A 24,009-nucleotide genomic window follows, 5' to 3' on the forward strand; every position below is an offset into this window, starting at 1 on the left:
GTCACTTGGTGGTCGGCATGGGTAACTTCTAGAAATATGCAATAAGAGCTGTAAAAGTGCCGTATGCTTATTCGGCTACTGCAGATCTTCTTGATCTGTCTTTGGAAAGATTCGGTGATCTCTACGCACGATTTCAGAAGACCCTTGCTTAAACATGACCTCCTAGCATATGTCCACTATCCAAAAGTTGACTGCTGTTATTCGATGGGCAAAGTTTATTTTCTTTCTCTGTTCCACCTTGTAAGGCTGAAGGTAGCATGTCACAATCAGATTCTCACACAATTTACTGTTGAACTCCAATGTCCATGTTCACCTACAAAACCTTCTAAATATGTCCGTCGTTGCTGCTTCCTGAAGTACTAACAATTCTTTCCCCTCCAGCTCTCCTGTCTTCCTTGGCCGCAACTCTGAATCTTTCGTCTATTCACAAATCAGTAATCTCCAGACTAGTTAACTGCTATACGTACATATCTGACAGGTGCACTCACCAATTTTGCGTTCTTGGTCTGACAAGGACTGAATATGGAAACCATCATCTGTACAAGAAATCGTATACAGCGCCACTCATGTCGCATTGTTCAAAGTTGGTGAAGTATTTGAATCTTATGGTCCCTCAAAAAACGAAATTGCGTAAGGGTTTGGACTTCTGATTGGCTAAGAGGTCAAATCAAGCAGAAGACTCGCCTATATCCGTCCTTGCGTTCAACGATAAGATCAATTCGCTTTGCGTGGCAACCATCTCTCCGCATGTATTCTGATAAGACAGAAGTCGAGCCTCTCGTATCTGTAGTTCCGCAACTTGACGCTTCAGACGAACATTCTCATCGTGTAATCGACGGCCAAGTTCCAGCTTTTCCTGCAGCTGATTTAACATATCGTGAGGAAACGAAGCAAGAGCACTCAAACTTGCACCAGATTCCACACTCATACTTCCTCTTTCTTATACAGACAAATATGTAGATCGGCAAATTGTCTTTAGGCGTCTTAAATATGTGAGCAGCCCATCAAGACACGAGACAAAGATGGAAACTCATGCTCAGAGTATCCTCAGGTCCCGAAAACATCTGATCTGATTTCGAACCTGTAATCTAATGTACTACACCTTGGAAGAAGTTAGAAATTGGCTTGAAAGGTGATATCGGCGAAATCAGGTTGTTGCTGCGTGACTTACGAAGGTCCATTCGTTACCCCCAACAGTTGAGCAAATCACTTTATCTGGACATTATAACTTGTTTCCACAAACGTCAGGCTAAAAGGAATACTGAAGAGAAAAAGACGGTTAGGCAGTACTTGTCACTGGAGTTCGAAACTGGACTCCGCATATAGATTATCTGGCCTTCGCAGCGAGCTTGGTTTCTGCCGCCGTCCATAAAGAGAAACCAAAAACCCGCAGACAGGACATTTGAATATCTTTGGTCATGGAGGTATCCGCAGGGAAGCTATGGGTACCAATACTGACGGCACTGTCCATGGCATAAGGATATCCTCCAAGCCCAGTCGCTCCCGCAAAACGGAGGACAGCACAAGAAATATATACGCCTCTTTGAAAGCCCACATCAACGATAAATTGAGGTGTTTTCGAGAAAGGGATAGTTTGTGTGGCACAGACAGCCAGCTCTGCAAGTCTGATCTAATAAATGACACAAAGCGCCCAGTACTAGAACCTCTGGTGCCTTTCAGCAACGACTTGAACCTGAGTGCCAATTCCACAAGCTCACTAGGAGGGAATGAGAGATTTTGCCCCCCCCCTCGCCTAACAAGAAAGGTTGCGCGTCATATCAGAGACTGGCGGAGTGAATCAGTGCGTTGCCTGATCACTCGTCCCAAATCTGTACAGGAACCTGAAACAGATAGTCAGCAGTACGGTGACAAGGTCGGGCGTCTAAGGGCTGTTGACGAAGGTACTTTGAATACTTTCCCTGATATGCAGGATAATCAATTCTTGGGGAAGGCTCATTCTGGGTACGGGCACGTACTTCGCGACTCTATGGGTTCTAGACATTCGAGAAGAATGCGTAGCCTGCTTGGGGAAGAACGAAATCCTATAGATATCGCCCCGGAGCAAAGTTACTTTCACACTTCATCAGATAGCGGCAATGAGAGCATTCGCCAATCTCATTGTAGCCGGATAATTTCAAAGATAAAAAACAACACACCAGAGTGGATTCGAGATGCTTTTACGCTTGATGAACACGAAAAGGCTTTTTTCGAGTTTCGTAGGAACATATCCACAGATTGGATTTCCCAGCGATACTCGTCACCGGTGTTTATTGATGACAGTAGAGTCGTAAAGAGCTCTTGATGCCGGGCATGATAGCGTCATTTCCAGCCAATTACTCGTTGGCTAGCCGGGAGGGGGTGCCAACTAAGCAAGCTTAGTTGGCCACAAAAGTATGAGACAAGGCGAAAAGTGTGAGACAACCCCGCACAGGCTGCTGTCGCAAAATCATGACTTTTGCCCGCCAAAACCAATGATTTCTAGGACATCAATCAGTAAAAAAGTCATATATCACGTCCATCAAAATTATGCCCTCACAATCAAATCTGAGAGCTGCTCAGGCCGTTGTTCTTTCACGCCAGCGACTTCGCCGCGGTCTCAATCGTGATGCTGCCGGCCGCCGAAAGAAGCCACTGACTCTTCGTGCTGCTGAAGCTCGATATGCCGGCTCTGCTCGTGCATCTATCGGCCGCATCGTCAAGAGACTTGAGGCTGCGAATACCGTAGATTATGAGGATGTTGTCGATCCTAAGATGGGGCGCCCGCGGCAACTCACGGATGAGGAAGAAGAAGCTATCGTGTGTTATATCGTCTGGATGGAAAAGTCAGGCCTGCCTGCCTCCAAGTGGGAAATAGAAGATGCAGCACTTACTCTGCGGCGCCGCCGTGATCCTGATGCGAGACCTGTGAGCAAGATGTGGTACTCTCGCTTCCGCGATGATCATCCTGAGCTTGCGAAATCGATATTGAAGTCGAGAGAAGCTTCGCGTGCCGAATATGAGGAAGGCGGCGTTGATGATACGAAGGAGTGGTTCCAACGCCTCAGCGATGTGATGACGAAGTACAATATCGGTGCATCAGAGACCTGGAATGCAGATGAAGCAGGAGTTAGAGTCGGAATGCTACGAGATAAGATGGAATGCCTCGTTGTACGCACCAAGAAGAAGTCAGCAACAGAGGTATTTTCTCCGCAAGATCGCGAGACTTGCACAGTCATCGGCTCAGGCAACGCAGCCGGCGCAACAACGCCCCCCTGGCTGATCTTCAAGTCGTTGCCAACGCTTGAGTGGGCGTTCATTGAAGGCGATCCTGATATGCGCTTCGCTCAGTCAGACTCGGCATTCTCAAGTGCGGCGATAACGCTCGAGTGGGCGAAGCACTTCAACCGATGCTCGTGGGAGAAATCTGCTACTGTACAGAAACGTCAGCTTGATTTTGAAGAGTGGTTTGGGTGTAATGAGCACCTTCAGGATACAAATAACCGCTTGGTTACTCACGATATGCCTCCCGCGGCGAGGCCTGATGATGAGGCTGTATGGCGGCTGCTCGTTATCGACGGCTTCACAGGCCACGGCTCATTCGAATTACGAGAATATATGATAAAGTTCAATATTCTCGTAGCATTTCTTCCGCCTCATTCAACGCATATACTCCAGCCGATGGATGTAGGCGTATTTCAATTCTCTGAAGGAAGCGCATCAGAAGAAGCTTCGTGAGGCGTTGCGGAAGGGAAATCTTACCTTTGGCCGGCGTGCCTTTGCAGGAGCTTTTCAGGTATGTGCCTTCTTAATCAGCCTTCACCGAAAAAGGCCCCTTTTCTCACCAAAATCAGGAGATCTTTAATGAAGGCTTCACTGCCGCTCACATCATCTCGGGCTTCCAAAAACGGGCATCTACCCTCCCACAGACCGACCTGCCATAGAATATCTTCTCAGGAAGCAGCTCAAGAAGAAGAAGACCTTCACGCCTGCTCATTTCTCACTTCTTCCCTCAGATATGCGATTTCACGCCGCTTCCAGCACCGCCGAGACCATCGGCGAGCGATATCACGATATCCTCAGTTCTCCTACGCTCGCAGGGCTCCGGCACATTCGCAACATCGTTCATGAAGCTGTGGTGCTTGAGGATGTTATCAAAAGTACGTGGATGATCGAAGAACTCGCATCGAAAAGCGGTATCACGAGAGAAAGCGAGGCCGCCGCGCAAAGACTGTCTCTGACCTTATTCCTACAGTATCGCTGCAAGATCTGCGAGATCAACAAGAGGAGGCTATCGCCGACGATAAGAAGAAGCAACATAAGCAGGGTATACGATTCACACGATCTGTCATCATCAAGGAGATGAACCGCCTCAAGGATGAGTGGCGAGAGAATAAAGAAGTTATCGTCAACGGCATACCAAAGAGGCTGCAGTTCAAGCAGTGGTTGGAGCACACAGGGAAGCAATATGACTATTTATCTATGGATACACAGCGTTCACAAATGACTCAAGCACTGAAAGAAGAGACTGACGGCTATATGATAGATACACAACTCCCTGATGATGTGCGTGAAGCTATCCGCAAGGCACAGTATGCCGCGAAGCCCCTCAGCGCCGTTGATCTCACCGGCCTCCCTCACAGTGATGATACGGTCACTTTCAACCTCACACAAGCACACGAGCACGAGGAAATGGATGAAGAAGACGAGATTCTTCCTGTAATTGAAGTCGCCGGCGGCAGCGAAGTCGAGATGCCCTCATCGCCGCCCTGTGCACCTGACTCTGAGTCATCACTACCTACACTTCCCTCAACTCCTTGTCCCTATCAACACCACACGCAGCTTCATGAGTCACTTCGTGATATCATCAGGGGAATAAGAACGGCACAAGAAGATAGCCTTATTGGCTAAGAAAACAGATATACGGCACATTTTGGCAGGGAAGCTGTTTCCCTTGCCAGAGCATCACCAGAGCCGTCGCAGTCATTTCTCCCACTCTGAAATAGCCAATAAATCAATAGAAGCTTCAAACTACGCCTTTTCATCAGTTTGAGCCTATTTTGACAAGATTTGAGTGTCATTTGATTGAAAAAAATGGTATTTTGGTGCAAATCACGCCAAGTGGGCATCTTCCGGGATGTCTCACACTTTTCGCCTTGTCTCATACTTTTGTGGCCAACTAAGCTTGCTTAGTTGGCACCCCCTCCCGGCTAGCCAACGAGTAGCTGACTTGACGTGACATATTGACTTGTCTCTTCACGCTGTAGCTCTCTGCATAAGAACATCAGTGATGTAATAGCTCATGCAGACGACAATGCTGTCAATTTGTCTTCTAATAAGTCATTTATATGAAAAAACATCTCTGATCGGCCTGTTGCTGTCGCTCTAATGTCATTTCAATCTGTACGGTGCCTTCAGAGCTCTTGGGTTTAGATTCCCTCTTAATCAGCAGGATTCTACGTCTATCGAAACACGTACCTGTCCTTTACTTTGTCATTCGTTATTTGTATTGTTATGCCTAAAACTTTACTTGGTCATATTGAGAGCTGAAGTGAGAGAACAACAAAGTATGCTGCAAGACGCCTTTGCAAGAAATTATATATTCATTGGTACTGAACATGCAGGGATATTATGGTGACGCTGTTCCCTGGTTTATTCGTGTCTTTGTCATACAATATGGAGGACCTGTCAGACAGGATCGGGTGAGTGCGGATTTGAGGGCTCTGTTCCAAGATACTGGACTAGCTCAGCAGCCATTTCAAGGGCTAGCCATCTGGGAAACGTCTTGAAATTGACGCCATAAGTTCGAACAACTTTTTTTTTTTAATTTTGAAGAAACATCTTGGAATTTTGGAAGTGATTGGGCTTCAAAGTAAGTTAGTCTTTCAAAGTGCCGAATTCTGTTATGAGAAATACCTGAGAAATGCCTGTTGCTTTACGGTCACTAAGGTTTGAAAAAGGAAGTTCCAGTACTGAGCACTTGCACCTTCCGGTCCAATAAAAAACAACCCCCGCTGTTTGTAAAGTCTAGGGTGGGGCTATCTAGGTACATGATGCCACCTCATAAGCAGATGCTCTGTCAGAATTTGGCCGCCTTATGGGTGCGTAAGCAACTTCTGGCTTGGCGAATGGAGTATCCGTAAGTAACGATGATGCCTGAAGTTCCGGTCGCGAATCTGGGGAAGTGGGAACAAATCAGCGGTGCGAACCATAAGTACTGTCGCTTGCATTAAAAAGATAAGTACATTGCTATGCGCTCCTTTTGTGGCAGATCGTTGTGTACACAGTGTTAAGATATACTTTCCTCTTAGATTTGTAGGACTTTCTTTATAAAAGAGTGTTATACTACCTATTGAGCATTGGCAGCTTCCGCTCCAAAATAACATGCTTTATATCAAGTCTAGGGTGGGGACCGTTGAGTACATGACTCTACCCAAAAAGCAGATGTTGCGTCAGAATTAGGCCCTTAAACCGGCCTACAATCAATTTCTGGCTGGTTGAGGGAAGTATCCAGAAGTACCGCAGCTGCCTAAAGACTGGGGAGACCGTTCAACAGTGCGAGTCAAGGGTACTTCGACCTTATCTAAGCCATTAAAGTGCTTCAATTCAGTAACTAATTTCTGCCTATACCCTATACCTTGTTCACAGTAAACATATCTACATGATCTGCACTGGGTGGAGAATTTGTCAAACAACAACACTTAGTGCAGGAAATTGTCGGTGCTCAATACTGTATTGTTGTAGAGGAATGTGCAAGTGCTCACCACTGTACCAATAAACCTGAACGGCATATTATGGAAAGTCTGGCTCATAATTACCTGCAAGTGCCCTAAGGCTATCTAAGGGCCGCGTCTATCACAACTAATGTGGCTCACTCAAAGCCAGTTTTTGACCTTAAAAGCCTGAAGGACTATAGTGGAGTATTACAGACATCATTAAAGGAGTGGTCTCGATAATTGACTGCTCTCATAGATATGTCTCTCGAAAAAAACTCTCTCCTTTCCTCTGCCCATTCTTATTGACGTGCCGAATCACTAGTCTTGTACTCATTGTTACTATGCCTGAGGTGATGACTACGCCAGATAGGGGAAGGAAACGTTCCAGAAGCCGTAAGAATCACCTCGACACCCGGGAAGAATGCAAAAAGACACTTGCGGTGCATATCAGTAAGTACTAAACTAATCGTAACACTACACCATACTTACCATCCTGCAGACAATCAGCCAGGTCTCTCGATCGAATTAGACCAAGTCAGTCTCCACAATCCTCAAAAACATGGTTACTTCTGGGTCTTCCAGAACAAGTTCATTGCGAGGCACTTCTCAAAGACACTTAGTAGCCTCAGTATGTCTGCTTGTAGACAGCTGAGCCAGGAGGTTGGTTACACTTTCAAAGCCATACCGACCTCAGCGGTTGTGCAAGGTCCAAATTGCGACTATGCACCTTATTACCAATCGCCCCATATAGCGCCTTCCACACCTAACGTGGATAATAACATGACGCGTACGAAACTGGAAGGAAACAACCACTCAATTGAAACCTTCAGCGACTCACTGTCAGGCGAACAGGAAGTCAATATCTTGAAAATGCAGTTTGAGGATCTAAACTCGCAGCACGAATGCGCCATTCGGCAGTTACAAGACTGTAGGATACACTTGCAGGCGGCCATTGAGCGGAATGAAAGATATGATTCGTTTATCTTGAACGCGTTTTTGAAGATGGATGACATGGAGAGGACAATCCAAAGTCTTCGAGAGGGTTGGTTTAATGCTTTGGAAGGGCCTATGAATGGATACAGCACTGAGGAATGTCAAGATCACGACAGCTAACGTATTGTTTCCGGCATATCAAAGCAGGAACTACCATTGGCGATGCAGATAGATAGTGGCATTGTCAGGAAAGACGGCATGCGTAAGGTGTATATGATATTTGAAGTCTTCGTTAAAGAACCTAGTACCTTCATCCCTCCGACGAGGCGCATAAAAGTGTTGAATAATAAGGGTGTCTAGATTCTACGTTTTATCCAATTCGCCCTGGTGACAAGCTCGAGTTTTGAATGATTGGTCGACATAATTGTGAGGAGACTAAGACCAGTCCGAAAAATACACAGTTTGGCGTCGGCTACAGCTATTAGAATGACAAAGTCAAGAAAGATTTTGGATGCTATCTAGGGTTCTTGATTGGTTCATAGAAATGAACCACAGGCGGACCATAATATAAAAGTCTATCGAAAGCTACAGCCATCGTACAGCCATCGCACCCAAAAAGCTCAACCACAGCATAAGACTTGATGTTCCAAGTTCTGCGCTTGCTGAAGAGTTCCACACTGGAGTCTCAGTGGCAATTCCGGGGGGGGCCCAGACAGTTCTTGAAAGATTGCTACTGAACAATGTGGACGGTGTACTAATAGGAGAGTGGAACGGGGTTTCTGTTTGTCGCAATGACATCATTGTCTCCGAGATAGTGCCAGTCACCATTAGGTGATTAATCGGAGGTGTAAGTATGTTAATTGGAGGTTCAATGGACGGGGGCGTAGGCTGAGGTGTCATGCGCGGCACTGGATAACAGTACTGCTGTGAGGCGACCTGTTCCATATGTCAGTTTGAATGAAGGTTCTTGTATGACACTTCAAGATGGCATATCGTACATCTATGTTACGTAATTGCAAAGATACATCGGCTGATATCATATTATCTCTTCGTTATGTTGAACGAGGCGGCCGTGTTCCTTGATTCACCGAGGGTCAGTTGCACCTCTCATTTATTATAGGTTTGTACTGTTGTGACACAGTCCTAATATGGCTATCCTACCCCGACATTGGTTGCGAGAAAAGTCTATATTGGCCACTAGTGACTGTATGGGACTGTTTTTGAGGAAGTGATAAAGCGGCGATGAATGGCCGCTTGTTGTTGTTTAATACTGTCGATCTGCCATCACGTTCACTTATACTCCGTAGTCCCAACCTCATCATCTGGTAGTTCGTTATGTCCAAAAGAATTAGAGCTAGTATCATACTTGCGGTTCACACCGCTCTTGCCATATTTTTATTTCTAGCAAGTTCGAAACTTCTCAATGATAGCGATAACCAGAAAGAAGGCATCTTCAAAGTTGAAGTATTAGATTTCCCAGCTACTACACGGCCACTATCAACTGATGTACGTTCACGTATAGCTAGGTCAAAATCTTTTCTCTCGAGGTCTTCCCATCCCTACAGATGGTATCCCCTCCCAGGTAACAGAAGTAGTCGGAGGGGCCGGCGACGTTGCCAAACAAGCAACTATCGCGATCGCCCAAGCTACAAATGTCGTTCAAGATGTCCAAAGTAAGATTACTAGCGCAATTGCGGCCGGGGAAACACTTTTGCATGGGCTCGTTCCAGAAGCTTTAGCAGTCGGGACCACGACCGGATGTGTGGAATATGGCGGCGGTCGATCCGACTGCATGAAGTTCCCGGTCGACGACGATAAGATCTTGGGCATCATCTATAATCTATCGGACGGAGCTAGCTCCCTTGTAACGCAATTAGGGCATCTCCCTTCGCTGCAAAGCTTGTTCATTGCTGGTCTCGCTTGCTTCGCCACATCAGTCGTCTACTCGGTCGTAAACACGCTGCTTGTGATTTTGCAAATAACAAGTAACGGATGGTTATTGAAAGCCCTTGCATACATTATCATCAGTATAAGTATATGCGCTTGTGGCTTGTTTGCCTCCTTCATGGCATTTGTTATCATCATATGGTCTTCTGGTCGCGGGTTAGCAGAAGTCACTAGAGGCTCCTTTCAATCAGGTCCAGCACTATGGGTGTCTATTGCTTCGCTAGTTGCCTCCGCTTCTCAACTGGCTTGTCTTGTGCTTGGGAAGTGTATAGGGGTCTAGGAAGTAAAGCCCAGGACATCGGCCAGCATAGGTGAGTTTCAATCAGAGGATCTGTCCCCCAGAGTTTTGTTAATTATAAATGTGATAGAAAAGATATTCCTTTTCAGAGTTCTTGGAAATAACTCTAGTCCTTTTCGAATCATTATATAAATGATCTTCGTTGGTTTTGTGGGGGTTGTGGTTCCCAAAGGATAAACTAGTCCGCACAAGGTTTTATGTTGGCAGATTGCGTGGGAGTGATGTTAAGTAAGCGTTGCGAAGTCTCTCATATCTTGAATGTGAACAGAGCGAGTTAAGCGTATTTAGGTAAAGAGGCTTTATTGAAAGCTGGTGATCTGAACTCTACTTAGTGCTGAAGGGATGTGTATATATACTTGTCTGGGTGGTACAAGTAAATAGCTTATGAAGCTTGTGTTTTTTGAAGCGAGATTTAGTTGTTCAGTCCTGGATCGATATCAAAGTATTCGGCCCGCCGGTCATTGGTTATGTGGTTTGGACTGAAATGGTTCAGTTTGGTCTCCTCCTAATTTGTTGTGACAAAGTGAAAATGAAGTTTATGGGTACACGTCACGTAAGAGTTGAGATCGCAACAGGTTTGCATTCTATGTATCAAACGCGTATTTCTGTTAAAACAGGTGGCATGGCGCCCGGAAATAGCAAAGTCCTGGGGGGGGGGGGGGGTCATCATTTTTACAGAGCCAAGACATACAGTACAGACACGATTCTTGATCAATAGGTCGAATACAGATACAATCCCGGCCGAAATTAGAGGCCGCTTGCCTAATTCAGTAAATGTAAGATAAGCTTTCGCGCACGGGCCGAACCGTAGCCCATGTGGCTTCTACAAGGTGTATGACTGGAAATGCCGGGAATATGTCCAGGCATGTGCCGTAGTCTCCATGGAGGCCTATTATGGATTCAAATGGGGGCAGATGTCATCATCCTCCACGTCCAGAATAGACCTCAGGCAAAGGGAGATATTGACCTTCGTTGTCGATTGCTTATCCATAATGACGTCACGGAGAGTAAGGTCCTGCACCCCGATGTGCCCTTTCTTTGAAAGCCATTTCGAGCTAGAAATCTAAGACTTATTCTGGATACGTCCACATGTACTCAGATGACTTCGACCACTTGGAAGCCATAATTGGCCAGTTTTGATGACAGTATGCGATAATGACAGGCATTACAGTACAGTACAAGGAGACAAGGTTAACCATCACGGTTTTAGCCGCGCTCTGTGTACTGACGTAAGCCACATGGGTTACGGTCTGGTTCGTGCGCGAAAGCCTATCTTACATGTACTGAACTAGGCAAGCGGCCCCTAATTTCGGCTGGGACTGTATTACCTATCCCATGTTCCCCTTGCGTTACAGTACAGGTCCGGCCGCTTCAACTATTTCACTGTACCTCCCGTATATGGATGCATCACTATGCTCAAAACTTGGAAGTCTCTGTGACTCACCTCGTCCTCATCGGGCCTTATGCAACAACGGCCTCTAATTTAGATCGAGTGTTGGAAAGAGGCATTCTTTTGCCGGGGGATGCAATATATATCATAGCTCTCTATCTTAGCTACAAATCACAGAACTCTTACAGCACCAGCTCCCCGGGTAGCTTGCTTTGGGTTTCAGATATGACAGCTCTTGATATCGAAGACCTTTCGGGCACCTTGAGTGATAACGCGGTTCTGATGAGCTCCCATGCTTCAGAACAAACTGGAGCCCTGACCCAAAGGACCCCGGAACAACATGGTTTTACACAAGCAGTCGTCGCTTTCGACAAAATGTCTGCTGGTAGAAAGGAATCAGAAAGTCAAATAACTCAGATTGACAGACTAAGATTAGAGGTTAAACGATGTGAAGGATTATTACAAGAGAGGGACGCTACAATCGAAGCACAGCGCTTCCACATTGGTGCTTTATATTGCAATATTTCTCACTTGACCAACGAAAAGGAAAAGCTTACAGAAACAGTCGCCAGCATGCAAAATCAGTTGAAAGACATTCAAGAGCAAGACTGGCAGACACATAGCGGTTTGAGGAAAAAGAGGAAGTTTACACACTAAGCTCACTAAGCACACCTACACTAAACTTCTTAAGGGACAAAAGAATGTTCATTTCACAGCAGAAGCTGACAAACCGAACATTTGTCCTTTACCCGCATTTTTCCTTGTTAAAATTATGTAAATTTGCCGTTCAAGACCTGACGGAATGTCTGGTCCATCTTCAACAAAACTTCTCTACATAAGAAGAAGAAAAAGGGAATACCCAGGTCCGCTAGATAGCGTGCCTATATATATAGAGCCTTCTGTTCAGCCAATATTTGCCTCAAGGCGGAACGCTACAGCCGCTATCTTTGCGTGATCGACCCTACACGGCTGCTCGTGGATCTTCGAACACCTCCGTGTAGAGGCGTTCATGCAACAAGGACGTAACATATAAGAAACATTGCAATATTCCATAGGGTACGGGTTCTTCATGTATGTGATATGTGAATTTTCATCGTTGCGTGGGGTTTCACAGGGTAGGGGCTGAAGTTTCGATCGTCAGCGTCTCACAGCTGGAATTCCTATTAAAAGGTTTATCAAGAGTTGTTCTCTGATCGAACTGTCTGCTAATGAACCCATTTGATTATTACTAAACAAACATTCTGAGACCCTTTCAGTTTTGTCGTATCTTTATATCTAATCTCTAGTCCTTTTCTTGGGATTACATTGCACAACGATCGAAAGTGATGATCCCAAAAACACCTCGGGCCTTGTGGACAATCAAGGCTCCGATATAGAAACTGTTTCTACTATAGCGGTTTTGTGTGACTTTCCTCTGTGTACGATCCATCGTCTTTTTGCCTAGGGTACATTGCCTTTTGTTCCGTATGTTCTCGGGTAAACCGTGCCAACACTACATCTTCTGCGAGAGCAGAGCCCCTTCACAATATTAAGGGCGTCTAAATCGTCCCTAAACATAATCAATATCAGAGTACCAATGCGAATATATCATGGCACCATTAGACTGGATTAGGGGTTCGCTGTGTCAGAAACATCATGATTTTACGTGGCTTTGGTTTATCGCTGTTCGTGGTGGTTACTATTATGGAAACGAAAGTTGCGAACAGGATCCAGCACTGATAAATTCCGGCAACAAGCGGAGAAGGGCTTTTATTACTGTAGCCCGACAGAGAAGCGTCGTCAAAATAAGTGTGACCGCATCATACTGCATCGAGGGAGACAGTGTAGATGTGTTGAGTGCACTTGAAGGCCGAAAGGAAACTGTGACTGTTGTAGTTTCCCAAGAGATGAACCAGGGCGTTCTAGGTTTATGTTGGTAGGATTGCGAGATACAGTCCAGATCGAGATCAGAGGCTGCTTACCCAGTTTGACAAATATAAAATCAGCCTCCGCGCACAAGCCATGGCTGTAGCTAGCTCATGTGGCTTTTGCATTGTGTATGGCTGCAAATGGGCAGGAAGGAATCCAAGCACGTGCCATGATCTTTATGGAGGCTGCTTATGGATCTAAACGACTAGGTATCACAAGCTTTCATGTAATCAAATAACGCGTGCAATTTGGGAGATATAATTGGTCTTTCTTTAAGTCTTCATGCTTTAGTCATGTCCATCTTACATCCTGCTTTCTTCCCCTCCCTGCTGCTGCCACGGAGGAGCCAATGTCTAAATTGACGTACCACACCGAGGTTTGGGCTTTTGGCTAGGCAAAACTCTTGATAAGGTGGTGGAGAGTGCTCCTTCTGATAAGGTGGTGGAGAGTGCTCCTTCTGATAAGGTGGTGGAGAGTGCTCCTTCTCGAGCCGACAGGAGCACCACGGTCCCTCATCATATCGATTATGAGATTTATCCCACCTCAGACATGCAATAACCCCCGTTATATTCCACTTAGATGTATCCTCATGTAGATGGACTGCTTCTAGACTGACCAGAAACTCCCGTATTCTTTCGTAGGTACAACTGCCCTGGCAAGCTCGAATCTTGCCAAGAAAATCAAGAATACCCTGAGGCGCAAGTACTTGCCTGTTTTCAAAAGCGACCGGCTTGCCTTTATTGTCTAACACTTTGGGCCTCCCCCAAAGCCATGCATGCGCAAGAAGTGAGAGTAGCAGTCCACGTCCAGATATAAGCAGCGTTTCTTCTGGTGAGGCTTTATGTCCAGGCGAGGAAACGAGGTTTGCCATGAAAAAAGATGCTTTCTGTGTACGCATTTTAAAAGATCCTTTTTTTATCACTCTATGCGAGAAAACTCCGTGCTTATTCAAGAATATTGTAGAATCATCAACCCGTTGTCCACTCAGTTCGAGACTCCTTATTGTATCAAGCTCCTTTAAAGACTCTTCCTTCATTTTTTCAGGGTCGATGTAGATAGGTGTGCAGGTGATTTTGTTGAGGTGCAACTTATCCGCAAAGTGTAGAGGCATAGAGACTTGATGGCGTGGGCTGTGTACATTAACGAGAAGGGCCGGATTAAAGGCAGGGTTCAAATCCACGACACATCTAGGCTCAGTGTAGTGGAAACAGGGGTTGCACGTGGCGCAACAATATCCGTGCACTCGTGCACGGATCGCTATGTGATCCTAAATCCACCAGAAGTGCTAGTGTAGTGTCGTGGATTTGAACCCTGATTAAAGGCAGCCTGTAGTCTGACCCTTCAATTATTTATGATCGGCAAACCAGCCAGCGGGTAAAGCTTACAGGCCCTCAGAAACCCCCAATCTGCACCGCGCCAATGCCGGTTCGGGACTCTTTTGGTAAAGTTTCGATCGGGATTGCTGCCGCTGGGTCCAGACCACACTTTGCAGTAGTTACAGGTACTGTAATAAAAGGTTACAGCTGTCGAAGTAAATCCATCATCAGCCGCTGGCGAAATGACGACATGCGACCGAAATAGGTCATCACCGTTCTAGCGCAAGATCACATTTGGCGTGTCGCCCACTGTAAAGCCACATCTGCCACGACTTAGTCCGTGCTCAGAAACTTCACGAAAAAAAGCTGGGCGGCGTCTGATTTCAACCGCGACAGTAACATTATGAAACGACTGAAGAATTCGTAGCCTGGCACATGCCGGCTTCTGCCACTTACACTTACAGAACAAATTTGCCTGATATTGGCCGGCAATTCATATTAATACCTACATGACTACTGATCTTGTCGTGTCGATACTCCTCGAACTTCTACGATTGTCTCTGTAGATAATCCTATTTCTCAATGTCTCAAGCAGAACTTCACGATGAAGGTGCTACTACTGCACCATCTACAAGTAGCGATTTGCTTTCTGTAATTGGTGAACTAGTCAGCCTATGTATCCGCTTATCTGCAAACGTAACTTCACTGGCCAAGACATCCGCCGATGCTTCTCGCAACCTAGTGAGTCCGATGAAGACAATGAGTCTGCTTTACAACAATTTGACGCGATTTCTCGAGCTCAAATCTGGCCGGCCATTCGCAAGGATGCTAATCTTTCGAAGGCTTGAGCCGTTATTGGCATGCCTTAGCCCCCCAACAACCAGTTTGGGGCTCCCTCGGTATGGCCTCTTTGTACTTTTCCTGACATGGTGGATTTGGCGACATAGTATCACGTGGATGCTTGCCCGAGCCGTAATGTGAGTTTGTGTCATGGGCTTGGAAATGTTCTATGCTAACGCTGGTGAGACTTCTTTCATTACTATATTTTGCGGGATCGGGAGACGAAGCGCGAGTGCCACAGAAAAAAAATACTATTATCCTGATCCTTGGAGCATTTATTATCGGATGGACCGTCGTGAACTCTTCTCTTCTGCTCGGAGTCCTCGGAATGGCCATAGGTTGCGGCGGACTAGCTTGTATCTATTTAGCCTCTCACTATGCTAAGACAGAGGTAGGGCAGCTCTGAAAAGGCCTGTAAGGGATTCGCTACTCCAAGTCACTTGATATTCCATATATATTGGCCGGATTCATTGACTTGATGACTTTTTTTCATTTCCATCCGCATGGGGATGAGAGGAGTGATCAACAGGAGGTGTCAAGACAAGCGGCCAGAAATTAGTTACTTAGCGGGCTATGTGTACCTGGGCACTTCTATACTGTACTTTAGTGTAAGGAGCACCTACAATGTGGCTTTTTGTGAAGCGTCGACGTCCTACAAGTATGATCCCATATTGTGCATGTGCCACGGCCAATCCTCTATTCCTTGTTCGCAATAACATAAAACCGATAAGTGACCAACACTAGGGTCGCAAGCACACCACCTCCGTGACATAGAGACATGCGTAGTTTACAATATATCAATGCTGAGATAACTGGTCAACAAGACTGAAGCGTTTGCACCCACTCTGCCGTATATACTGAATGAGTACTGGCTTTTCGGCAACAGCTTGTGCTATAGATAGGTATTAGGTCTAGGATGCAACTAGTTGGCGCCGATGGAGAACCAGTCGCTTATTCGCCCATGGATAAGATTTATCGATAGACGGCCCTTATTGCCCTCTGGAAACAGATCAAGGTTCTGACTGGCGGCTAATTCCGTGGTATGGGGCCTTCGGATGTTCAGCCGTCCAATACATTCGGCAAGAGGATCGAGAGCTTTGGATTGTCGGGTCGTGTTAATCGTCTTTGCGCCGAAACCGCTGTCTTGGGGAGCTTAGAAAGAAAACTTGGAATTGTTATGTAAGTTACGGGTTGGTCAAAAAGTCAGGCATGGTCGATGATTGTATCATAGGTATAGGCTTTTGATTAGGATGACTAGATCCAAGACCAAGTGCGGTGTCTGGCTCGTCGGTGGAATAGTTTTTAGTCTCACAGCCGGTCACCCACATGCAATCTCTCCGATCATGCATACCAGTTCATCGTTGATATATCTATTTGAGCTTTGGAAGCAACGGAGACCCCCAGCTAGTTGCTTCAAGGGGTATGGTCGCCTTGTGTATCTCCACCAAGCTTGAGGAAGGTTGCCGCGACCATCCATTTTAGTGGTTAGTTACAGTTGCTTCCTTACCAATACAGCCTTCGATGCATCATATGCCGCATGCGTTAGTGAATGAAACTCGTATAACACGACTAGAACCGGCGGGGTCGATAGAGCATTTCGTTGCGAAGGACTTTCACAAAGATAGGGCCGTATTAGGTGTAAGAAGGCCAACGGGTCATGATGTGGTCGAGCGTAAGTTTTTCTTTTTTCGCGGTCGTCGCTGTGGCGATTCAAGGAGTTGCTGACGGACAATGATTTGTTTTTCGCACACGTCAGATGTTTCGGTAACTAGAAAGACGTGTACACATAATTGACAGACGTCCTTCCAGCCACTGCTATTCTACTGGTTTACTACTCACGCCATCCTTTCGAATACCGACACAATAAGCCGCCAACTAAAACTCACGTCCGTAGCGTCCCCATAGACTGGCTGCCTGAAGTTATTCGACATCAACGTGGTCACTAACCAATTCTTTGATCAAATCACGATCCTAAAACTAGGTCCATAGTTGATCTGCACCACATGTCTCCCTCTCTATATCTCACAGAGAAACAACCAAGTTTGCCATTGCCGAACTGTATCGCACAGACAATGATAGCATATTTGTATCCTCCTGCCCTTTTACCCTGCATTTTGTCGAGACTCCCAAGTCTCTCTGAACCTGCTACCAGCAATTAGGGAGTTCGATGGATGGGCGAAAAGAGTACGGTAGGTCTGGACGGCTCAGCGGGTATATCGGCTCACCATTTTTGTTCATGATTCTTTTCTGAGATGATTGAATTTAACCCCAGCGATCACCTATCAAAGCAAAATAGTCCGCAAGATGGTTCACTCTACATTTCTGATATTGTTTCATTTCTAAAAGGCGAGTATCATCCAGTATCTGCGCTTTGATGAGCTGCTTTTTCAACGCGAGGCTATAATCCTACTCCAAGGGCAACGTAGCTGCTAATCCAGGGGTAATGATTTGCTTGTTTTTCTTCAAAGGGTCCGAATCGCCAGCTTTCACCACGGTCTTTCGGTACGGAAATCGGTAAACTGAGAAAACGAGAAAACTACAGGGGCTCAACTGACTTATTGATGGTCATCCGTGACAGGAGTACGGAATAAGACAATAACGGAGCATACAGACCATTCAAGCGGCCTTGTAGAGACTGCCTTAATGAATAATTTGTTGAGGCAACACCAGAAGGTCTGGCACGCTACGAAAAGTGGTTGTAACTGATTACACGTGCTGAACACATTTTGAGATGTAAAAAAAAAACCGTTTCAGTGTATGTCCAGTTCTGGCGCTTAGCAGTTCTGACAAGTGCCAACTCTAACAATCACAGCCATTTCTTCGATAGGTAAACAGTAAGACTACAGAAAGCAGACGTCAAACAAGGGCACTTGATGGTGATCCGGAATCGGAGGCTCCCAAAGGCGTATCCGGACCAAGTTCATCACAGGGGCTGGTCGTAACCACTCGACCATTAAAAAGCGCTTGTACCTGGTAGTTTTACTAATGTACGGTTCCTTACTTGACTTGTTATTATATGTTGCCTCTGCGCCGAAATCGACAAACCCAAACGACTCTATGGACAACCTAGTAAATCTTCATAGCCAACCTGAACCTTTTCTCGGTGTGCAGCCTTGTGATTCTTACCCGAAAATGGAGGTCGTCGATTGGCCGCAATGAGGTAAGGATGCGATAGTCCTAGCTTCTTGATCGTTCCCATTGACCTATCTCTACTGGGCTAATGCTTCGTGGCAAATATCTCCAGCAGCATTGTTGCGGTCACCTCAATCGGTGAGAGCGGTATTCTTGAGTGCGATATGGATAATTGATCTGCTTCGCAGGGCTGGGACGGGTTGTCAAAGCAATCTAGAAAGGCGTCGGTGAATTCAACAGTGTATGTCCAAATGTGATCCGGATCATGACTGGTTGTAGCTAAGATATTAACCTAAAGAGAACTGTTTTAGTGATAGAAAACGGCTGTGGGGACAGAAACCTACATTTGTAGAGGCTCGTCTTGTGCCCTGCGGCGGCTTCGGGCTCGACGGCGGCTCAGGTGCGTCTGAAAATGGGTCAGAAATATCGCTGACAAAGCTACGTCGCCGCCTCTCTTGTCCTAAAGCTACTAGAACTGGTATCAAGAACGGATCATATTGCCGTTCTCGAGGTTGCATTCGGCGTAGCCTTTTATTTAAAATTGCTCTCACAGGCTCGTTATCAGGCCATCGCCTGAAAAGCTTTCGATACCATTTGGTGTAAACTGTGGCTCGTCGTAGTGATTCAACATCGTCCAGATCTATGTAAGCCATAACCATGGATGGTTGTGAGTAAACACGACCCACTTTAAGGATTTCTAGGTGCTTTCCATAACGAAGTTGAAGGGATTCGAAGATTGAGCTACTCGGTGGCCTTGGACTGATGAGTTTGTATACAGTAAGGAAAACCTCAACAGCCCATAACCTCGCTGTGGGATCATGGAATTTTGTCTGCAACTGGTTCAGAGCGGTTTTGGCGGTTGGCAAGAGTTTTAATTGGCGGGTTTGCCGAGTGTTTCCCGGACCATTCGCTTCAGGTCGTCCAGAAACTTCATCGGGCATCCGAGTATGGTCCACGAACTGGCAGTGAAGTATAAGAAGATGCTGCATTGTCCATTGTAAAGGGCGAACGTACAGTCGTTCTCTATGTTCACGGACCAGGCCCTCTAATGACATTGTTGAAGAAGAAGATGGAGGATCGCCGGAACCCGCATAAGAAGCATTTCTGAAAGCATCCGGTAGGAACTGTGAGTGTTCCGCTTGTTGTCGTTTGGGAAAAATTAGCGGACGGCTGCCGGCTTTTCGCTTTAATTTCGGACGACATTCCAGCGGGCTGGCGAAAGGAGATCCGTGACGGCTGGAGCCGGCAGCTGGTGGCGTCGTGGGCTCTGCGGAAGGAAGTGATAAGGAATAGACTGTCATTGTTGCACCAAAAGAGTTTCCTAAATTTCCAACCAGGATAGTTGCCTAAGGCAAAAAAGAAAAGTTTGGGTTAGGTTACATTCCTACTCGATTTTAGCCCCTATTTGTAGCAGCCATGTCTGGCTAGTGAGGTTTGGCCGAAAGCCGAAGCGCCCCGAGTATTTATCCGCAGCGCCCCACTTCGCCAACACCACTAGGGTGTTTGGCCAGCTGGCCCAGTGCTTTCTCGACGCTCTCTTCGTTGATTGATTTTGGGCTTATTCACCATGGTCAGACGACGTGCGGGATGCTTGCTTCCATTTCCTTCACGTTGAATCCTTGCTTGTCCCGGATGGCTGGCCTTCTGTATCTCTTTGGGTGGACTTATCTTTGCCTTCCGTTCTCCTTGACTGTCGAAGCTATGTTGTGTTTCCTTTCCCTCAAGGTCTCATCCCACGAAGCCGATTCTTCCCAGTCACTCGGCGTCATGGTTCCAGTTTTGGTGCTTGATGGGGAGAAGATGTCTTTCGACGTCTCAAGCCGGGGCTGACGTGGTTTTGAAGGCACCAGAGATTACCCTGGTCGCCTGTGCCTACAGATTTTGTAATTTCTCTGATATCTTATCAGTAAATGAAATCTTTTCGCGTTCTCCGATTCGCGTTTGAACATGCAGAGCATGCGTACATGGTCTGTGGCACGGCCACTTCCCGATAGATCCTTCTCATTTCTTAAAAAGTAAGGGCCCATTTCGAGCTACCCAGTCTACTCAGAGCTGAAATCGCCTTCGTCACCTTCCACCGCACCTCGTCTATATGAAGTTTCTATTGCAGCGCAGTGTCCATGATGAGCCCTAGATATTTGCAGGTCGGCTTCGCCGGGATCTCGCCCTATATCGTTTGTAGTGACTACGTCAGGAGCATAAAGGGTAACAGCGAAAAGGGCTTCCAGCTCCAAAGGTGAACAAATTACAGCGGCGACTATTTCTGTATGATAGGCCGTAGGAAGGCAAGCAAGGCCAAAGCCGTATTCTCGAGTGTGACGGACCTACGAGATGTCTGAACGGACCCGAAAGATTACTAGAGTAGCATAGTACAGACACTGCATGCTGTTTATGTGTGCAACAGAAAGATGTTCTGTGACAATGTGAGCAGTCGTTAGCAGTCCCAACAGCTTTCGGAGCGGCACAGCAAGCCATACCTATCGTCCAGGAGGCTTCCCACCAGCACTCAGACAGGCCATTGTGTCGAAGATGCAAGAAATATCGAGTAGAAATTGCAACGGTTCTCTTGACCACATCACTGTAAGGCGGTATTTGCAGCTACAGTTTACCTAGAACAATCCAGAGTCGGCGCGTAAGGTTGGCCCGAATTCGTATAAACAGGTGTGAGTCCGGAGTTGTTTTTCCCAAGCTGCAAAAGAAGGAGAGCTTTTGATTAATTTGATGATTATCTAGTTCTATTGCACCGTCAATGTGAAGATATTATTAGATGGCCCTAATACTACATTCGTAAGTCTTTCTCGAAGCCTTATTCTTTCGAACAAGAGAACGACACAGTACATCTCGATGTGATCTGGCGAACCAGGCGGACAAGGCAAACAAGTTGAATATGTCAGACAAGGCAGACAAGGCAGACAGGGCGAATAACCCAGCCAAACTCCTATTTAAACTAAGATCCCTAGGAACATCCATTTTCAAGTTTGACTTTCCATTAAGCTATACTTTCAGCCTTCGTCATATTACCGTCCCTTCACCACCAATCCTGCTTAGTGACCATCTAGTCACAATGGAACATACCACCTCCTTTGCCCATCTCCTTCCCCCCCTACTCTTCACTTCAGTGGTGTTATTTCGTTGGGATTATTATCCAGGTTGCAATTTTGGTCACCCTTCTGGTGGTATTGGCGGCGTCGCGTTTTGCAAAACGCCATGAAGGCAATGAAATGTAAGATCTATTGCTCGTACCTTTGCCACTGAATCTCGCTCTATCCCAATGGGACTGACCTTCTTCTCATCATAGCTCGACAGATCCTGAAAAGTCACAGCCAGGACAAGCTCCACGCATCGAAATTGCAGGTATAGATCCTACCTATGATGAAAAGCATCATGGACTATTACTGGGTGATAGTGTCGTATCCCCGACTGGGAGGCCTCCCCTACCTTCGGATGAAGATGATGACGACTCGTTCGAGATCATGGGCCAACCAGAGACTAGGCCGATCTCTCAAGATCAGCTCGTCGCAGAGGTCAAGGGCATATATGCGGGGCTGGTCATGGTCGAGACCAAATGCATTGAAGTTGATAATGCACAATCATCCAATACCGATGCCAACGCGAAGCTCAATAACGAACAATGGCAGGCGTTGATTGCACTGCATAGAACACTCCTCCACGAACATCACGACTTCTTGCTCGCCAGTCAGCATCCCTCCGCCAGCCCGGCCCTGCGCAGATTACCTTCCAAATATGTGATGCCTGCGCGCATGTGGAGGCACGGTATCCATTCGTTCCTGGAACTTCTACGGCAGCGATTGCCAGCCTCGCTCGAACATATGCTCAATTTCTTGCACTTGGCGTATAGTATGATGGCCTTGCTGTACGAAACTGTGCCTGCGTTCGAAGATACTTGGATCGAGTGTCTTGGCGACCTTGCCCGATATCGCATGGCCATTGAAGATGACGATATTCGCGACCGCGAAGTTTGGAGACATGTCAGCCGTCATTGGTACAGCAAAGCGTCAGACACGGACCCCGAGACAGGAAGACTTTATCACCATCTTGCTATCCTGGCAAGACCCAACGCAGTTCAACAGCTATTCTACTACACCAAATCTCTTTGCGTCCCCATCCCATTTTCCAGTGCCCGAGAAAGTATTATGACGTTGTTTGATCCTCTGTTGAGCAACAGTCCCACCGGCTTGAATCCAATCGATGCTTCATTCGTTCGCGCTCATGGTATCCTCTTCTCTGAGAAGTCTTGGGACCAGCTTGAAGACTCTATGAATGATTTCAATAAGAATCTGGATAAACATATTGCCAAGTCCAAGGAGGGATGGAAGGAAACAGGGTCAGTCAAGTCTTTTTATACTTGTCACGAAAACAGAAAATGGAAATCGATTCAGCTATACTGACTTTTGTAGATATTACATTGGCATCTCCCTTGCTTGCTCTCTCCTTGGTTACGGCGCCGAATCCAATGTCATTATGCGAGCTCTTTCCAAGAAGCCCGAGGGGACAGATGCTGCTATGGATGGAAGTGCGATTTCCGAGACCATGCCGGATGAGAGATTCAGGCAGGCTTACAAGTTTGGAGTGGCCACTATTGAGACGGTACTTGATCGTCAGGGAGATGTAAACACGTTACCTTTTCTGCACACGATTTTGATCTTCATCCACTACATGACCCGACACCCTGCGGCCATTAACCACTTGGAGGATGAATTTCCTTGGAAACTTACTGCTGTAATGCTCAACTCTTTGTTAGGATCTTGCGAGCCTGGATACAAAGTGCAAAGTCACACAATGCTGCTTGATAGTGATCAGTTGACTCGCCCCTTACCAGAAGACTTCGCAATGAGGGGGCTGCTCTACGCAGAGGGCTATCTTCCTCAGAAACGGTTCCGCAATGACAGAATCGACGACGACGAGAGATACTTTGAACTGGAGTACATGGCAGAAGAGCGAAGGCACCGGATTCTTTCTTTGGGGCTCAGCATTGCTACTTCAGGCCGCTGGCTGATTTGGGATGAGGCAACTAGCCAATTCTCAACGCAGCCAGATATTGAACCGCTCGCACAGGCAAAATGCGAAAGAATATGACTTGGGACAGTGGTCCGTATCCGCGAGCAGGTGCTTGATGTGGTGGTCCGATAGTCAGACCCTGCAGATTATCCTCGCTGATCAGGGCCACTGTGGGCCAGCGAACAAAGGCAAAGGTTGCGATCGATGTTCGATCAAGGAGAGAGGTACTAGGGCCTATCCGAGAGGCAGAAAGGCAAAGTAGGAGTTGTGGTGGTGCATCGTGGCCTGCAGTATAATCGTTATAGTAGAACGACTTTGTATTATAGCTAGCCCTGTATCCAGCGAGATTACTTGTACGCTAGTTTCTATATAGTTTATAATATAACATAATATGTTAGTTATACTGGAGTTATAAATAAGTCACTGTACCAGCCGAAGGATGCCGCTCGAAAGGTTACCGCTTAAATAATATAGTAAATTCTTAGTGGCCTGAATAATGAAATGAAAGTATGCCTACTGGTGCAGGAGAATGAC

The 24,009-nt window shown here is 46.5% G+C and overlaps 8 protein-coding genes across 8 annotated transcripts; 7 read left to right on the forward strand and 1 right to left on the reverse strand.

The window, feature by feature from the left end:
* Positions 1-2,526: 2,526 nt before the first annotated feature.
* Positions 2,527-3,920, forward strand: FPOAC1_013024 (uncharacterized protein; the record flags this gene model as incomplete). The annotated part of the gene is made up of 3 exons (XM_044857366.1): positions 2,527-3,615; positions 3,668-3,772; positions 3,831-3,920. The coding sequence occupies 3 exons, from the start codon at positions 2,527-2,529 to the stop codon at positions 3,918-3,920; spliced, it is 1,284 nt and encodes a 427-aa protein (XP_044701549.1).
* A 74-nt stretch (positions 3,921-3,994) lies between these two features.
* FPOAC1_013025 (uncharacterized protein) lies at positions 3,995-4,887 on the forward strand (the record flags this gene model as incomplete). The annotated part of the gene is made up of 2 exons (XM_044857367.1): positions 3,995-4,172; positions 4,232-4,887. The coding sequence occupies 2 exons, from the start codon at positions 3,995-3,997 to the stop codon at positions 4,885-4,887; spliced, it is 834 nt and encodes a 277-aa protein (XP_044701550.1).
* A 2,146-nt stretch (positions 4,888-7,033) lies between these two features.
* Positions 7,034-7,805, forward strand: FPOAC1_013026 (uncharacterized protein; the record flags this gene model as incomplete). Its single annotated transcript, XM_044857368.1, has 2 exons — positions 7,034-7,142; positions 7,192-7,805. 2 exons carry the CDS (start codon positions 7,034-7,036, stop codon positions 7,803-7,805), a joined length of 723 nt encoding a protein of 240 aa, XP_044701551.1.
* A 1,155-nt stretch (positions 7,806-8,960) lies between these two features.
* On the forward strand, positions 8,961-9,852 carry FPOAC1_013027 (uncharacterized protein; the record flags this gene model as incomplete). Its single annotated transcript, XM_044857369.1, has 2 exons — positions 8,961-9,089; positions 9,148-9,852. 2 exons carry the CDS (start codon positions 8,961-8,963, stop codon positions 9,850-9,852), a joined length of 834 nt encoding a protein of 277 aa, XP_044701552.1.
* A 1,633-nt stretch (positions 9,853-11,485) lies between these two features.
* Positions 11,486-11,917, forward strand: FPOAC1_013028 (uncharacterized protein; the record flags this gene model as incomplete). Its single annotated transcript, XM_044857370.1, has 1 exon — positions 11,486-11,917. One exon carries the CDS (start codon positions 11,486-11,488, stop codon positions 11,915-11,917), a length of 432 nt encoding a protein of 143 aa, XP_044701553.1.
* A 3,149-nt stretch (positions 11,918-15,066) lies between these two features.
* FPOAC1_013029 (uncharacterized protein) lies at positions 15,067-15,465 on the forward strand (the record flags this gene model as incomplete). The annotated part of the gene is made up of 1 exon (XM_044857371.1): positions 15,067-15,465. One exon carries the CDS (start codon positions 15,067-15,069, stop codon positions 15,463-15,465), a length of 399 nt encoding a protein of 132 aa, XP_044701554.1.
* A 3,076-nt stretch (positions 15,466-18,541) lies between these two features.
* On the reverse strand, positions 18,542-19,757 carry FPOAC1_013030 (uncharacterized protein; the record flags this gene model as incomplete). Its single annotated transcript, XM_044857372.1, has 2 exons — positions 18,542-18,748; positions 18,801-19,757. The coding sequence occupies 2 exons, from the start codon at positions 19,755-19,757 to the stop codon at positions 18,542-18,544; spliced, it is 1,164 nt and encodes a 387-aa protein (XP_044701555.1).
* Positions 19,758-20,985: 1,228 nt separating this feature from the next.
* Positions 20,986-23,553, forward strand: FPOAC1_013031 (uncharacterized protein; the record flags this gene model as incomplete). Its single annotated transcript, XM_044857373.1, has 4 exons — positions 20,986-21,036; positions 21,516-21,679; positions 21,755-22,801; positions 22,875-23,553. The coding sequence occupies 4 exons, from the start codon at positions 20,986-20,988 to the stop codon at positions 23,551-23,553; spliced, it is 1,941 nt and encodes a 646-aa protein (XP_044701556.1).
* Positions 23,554-24,009: the final 456 nt, after the last annotated feature.

This window comes from Fusarium poae (assembly GCF_019609905.1).
Source record: "Fusarium poae strain DAOMC 252244 chromosome Unknown contig_1, whole genome shotgun sequence".
Classification (NCBI taxonomy): domain Eukaryota; kingdom Fungi; phylum Ascomycota; class Sordariomycetes; order Hypocreales; family Nectriaceae; genus Fusarium; species Fusarium poae.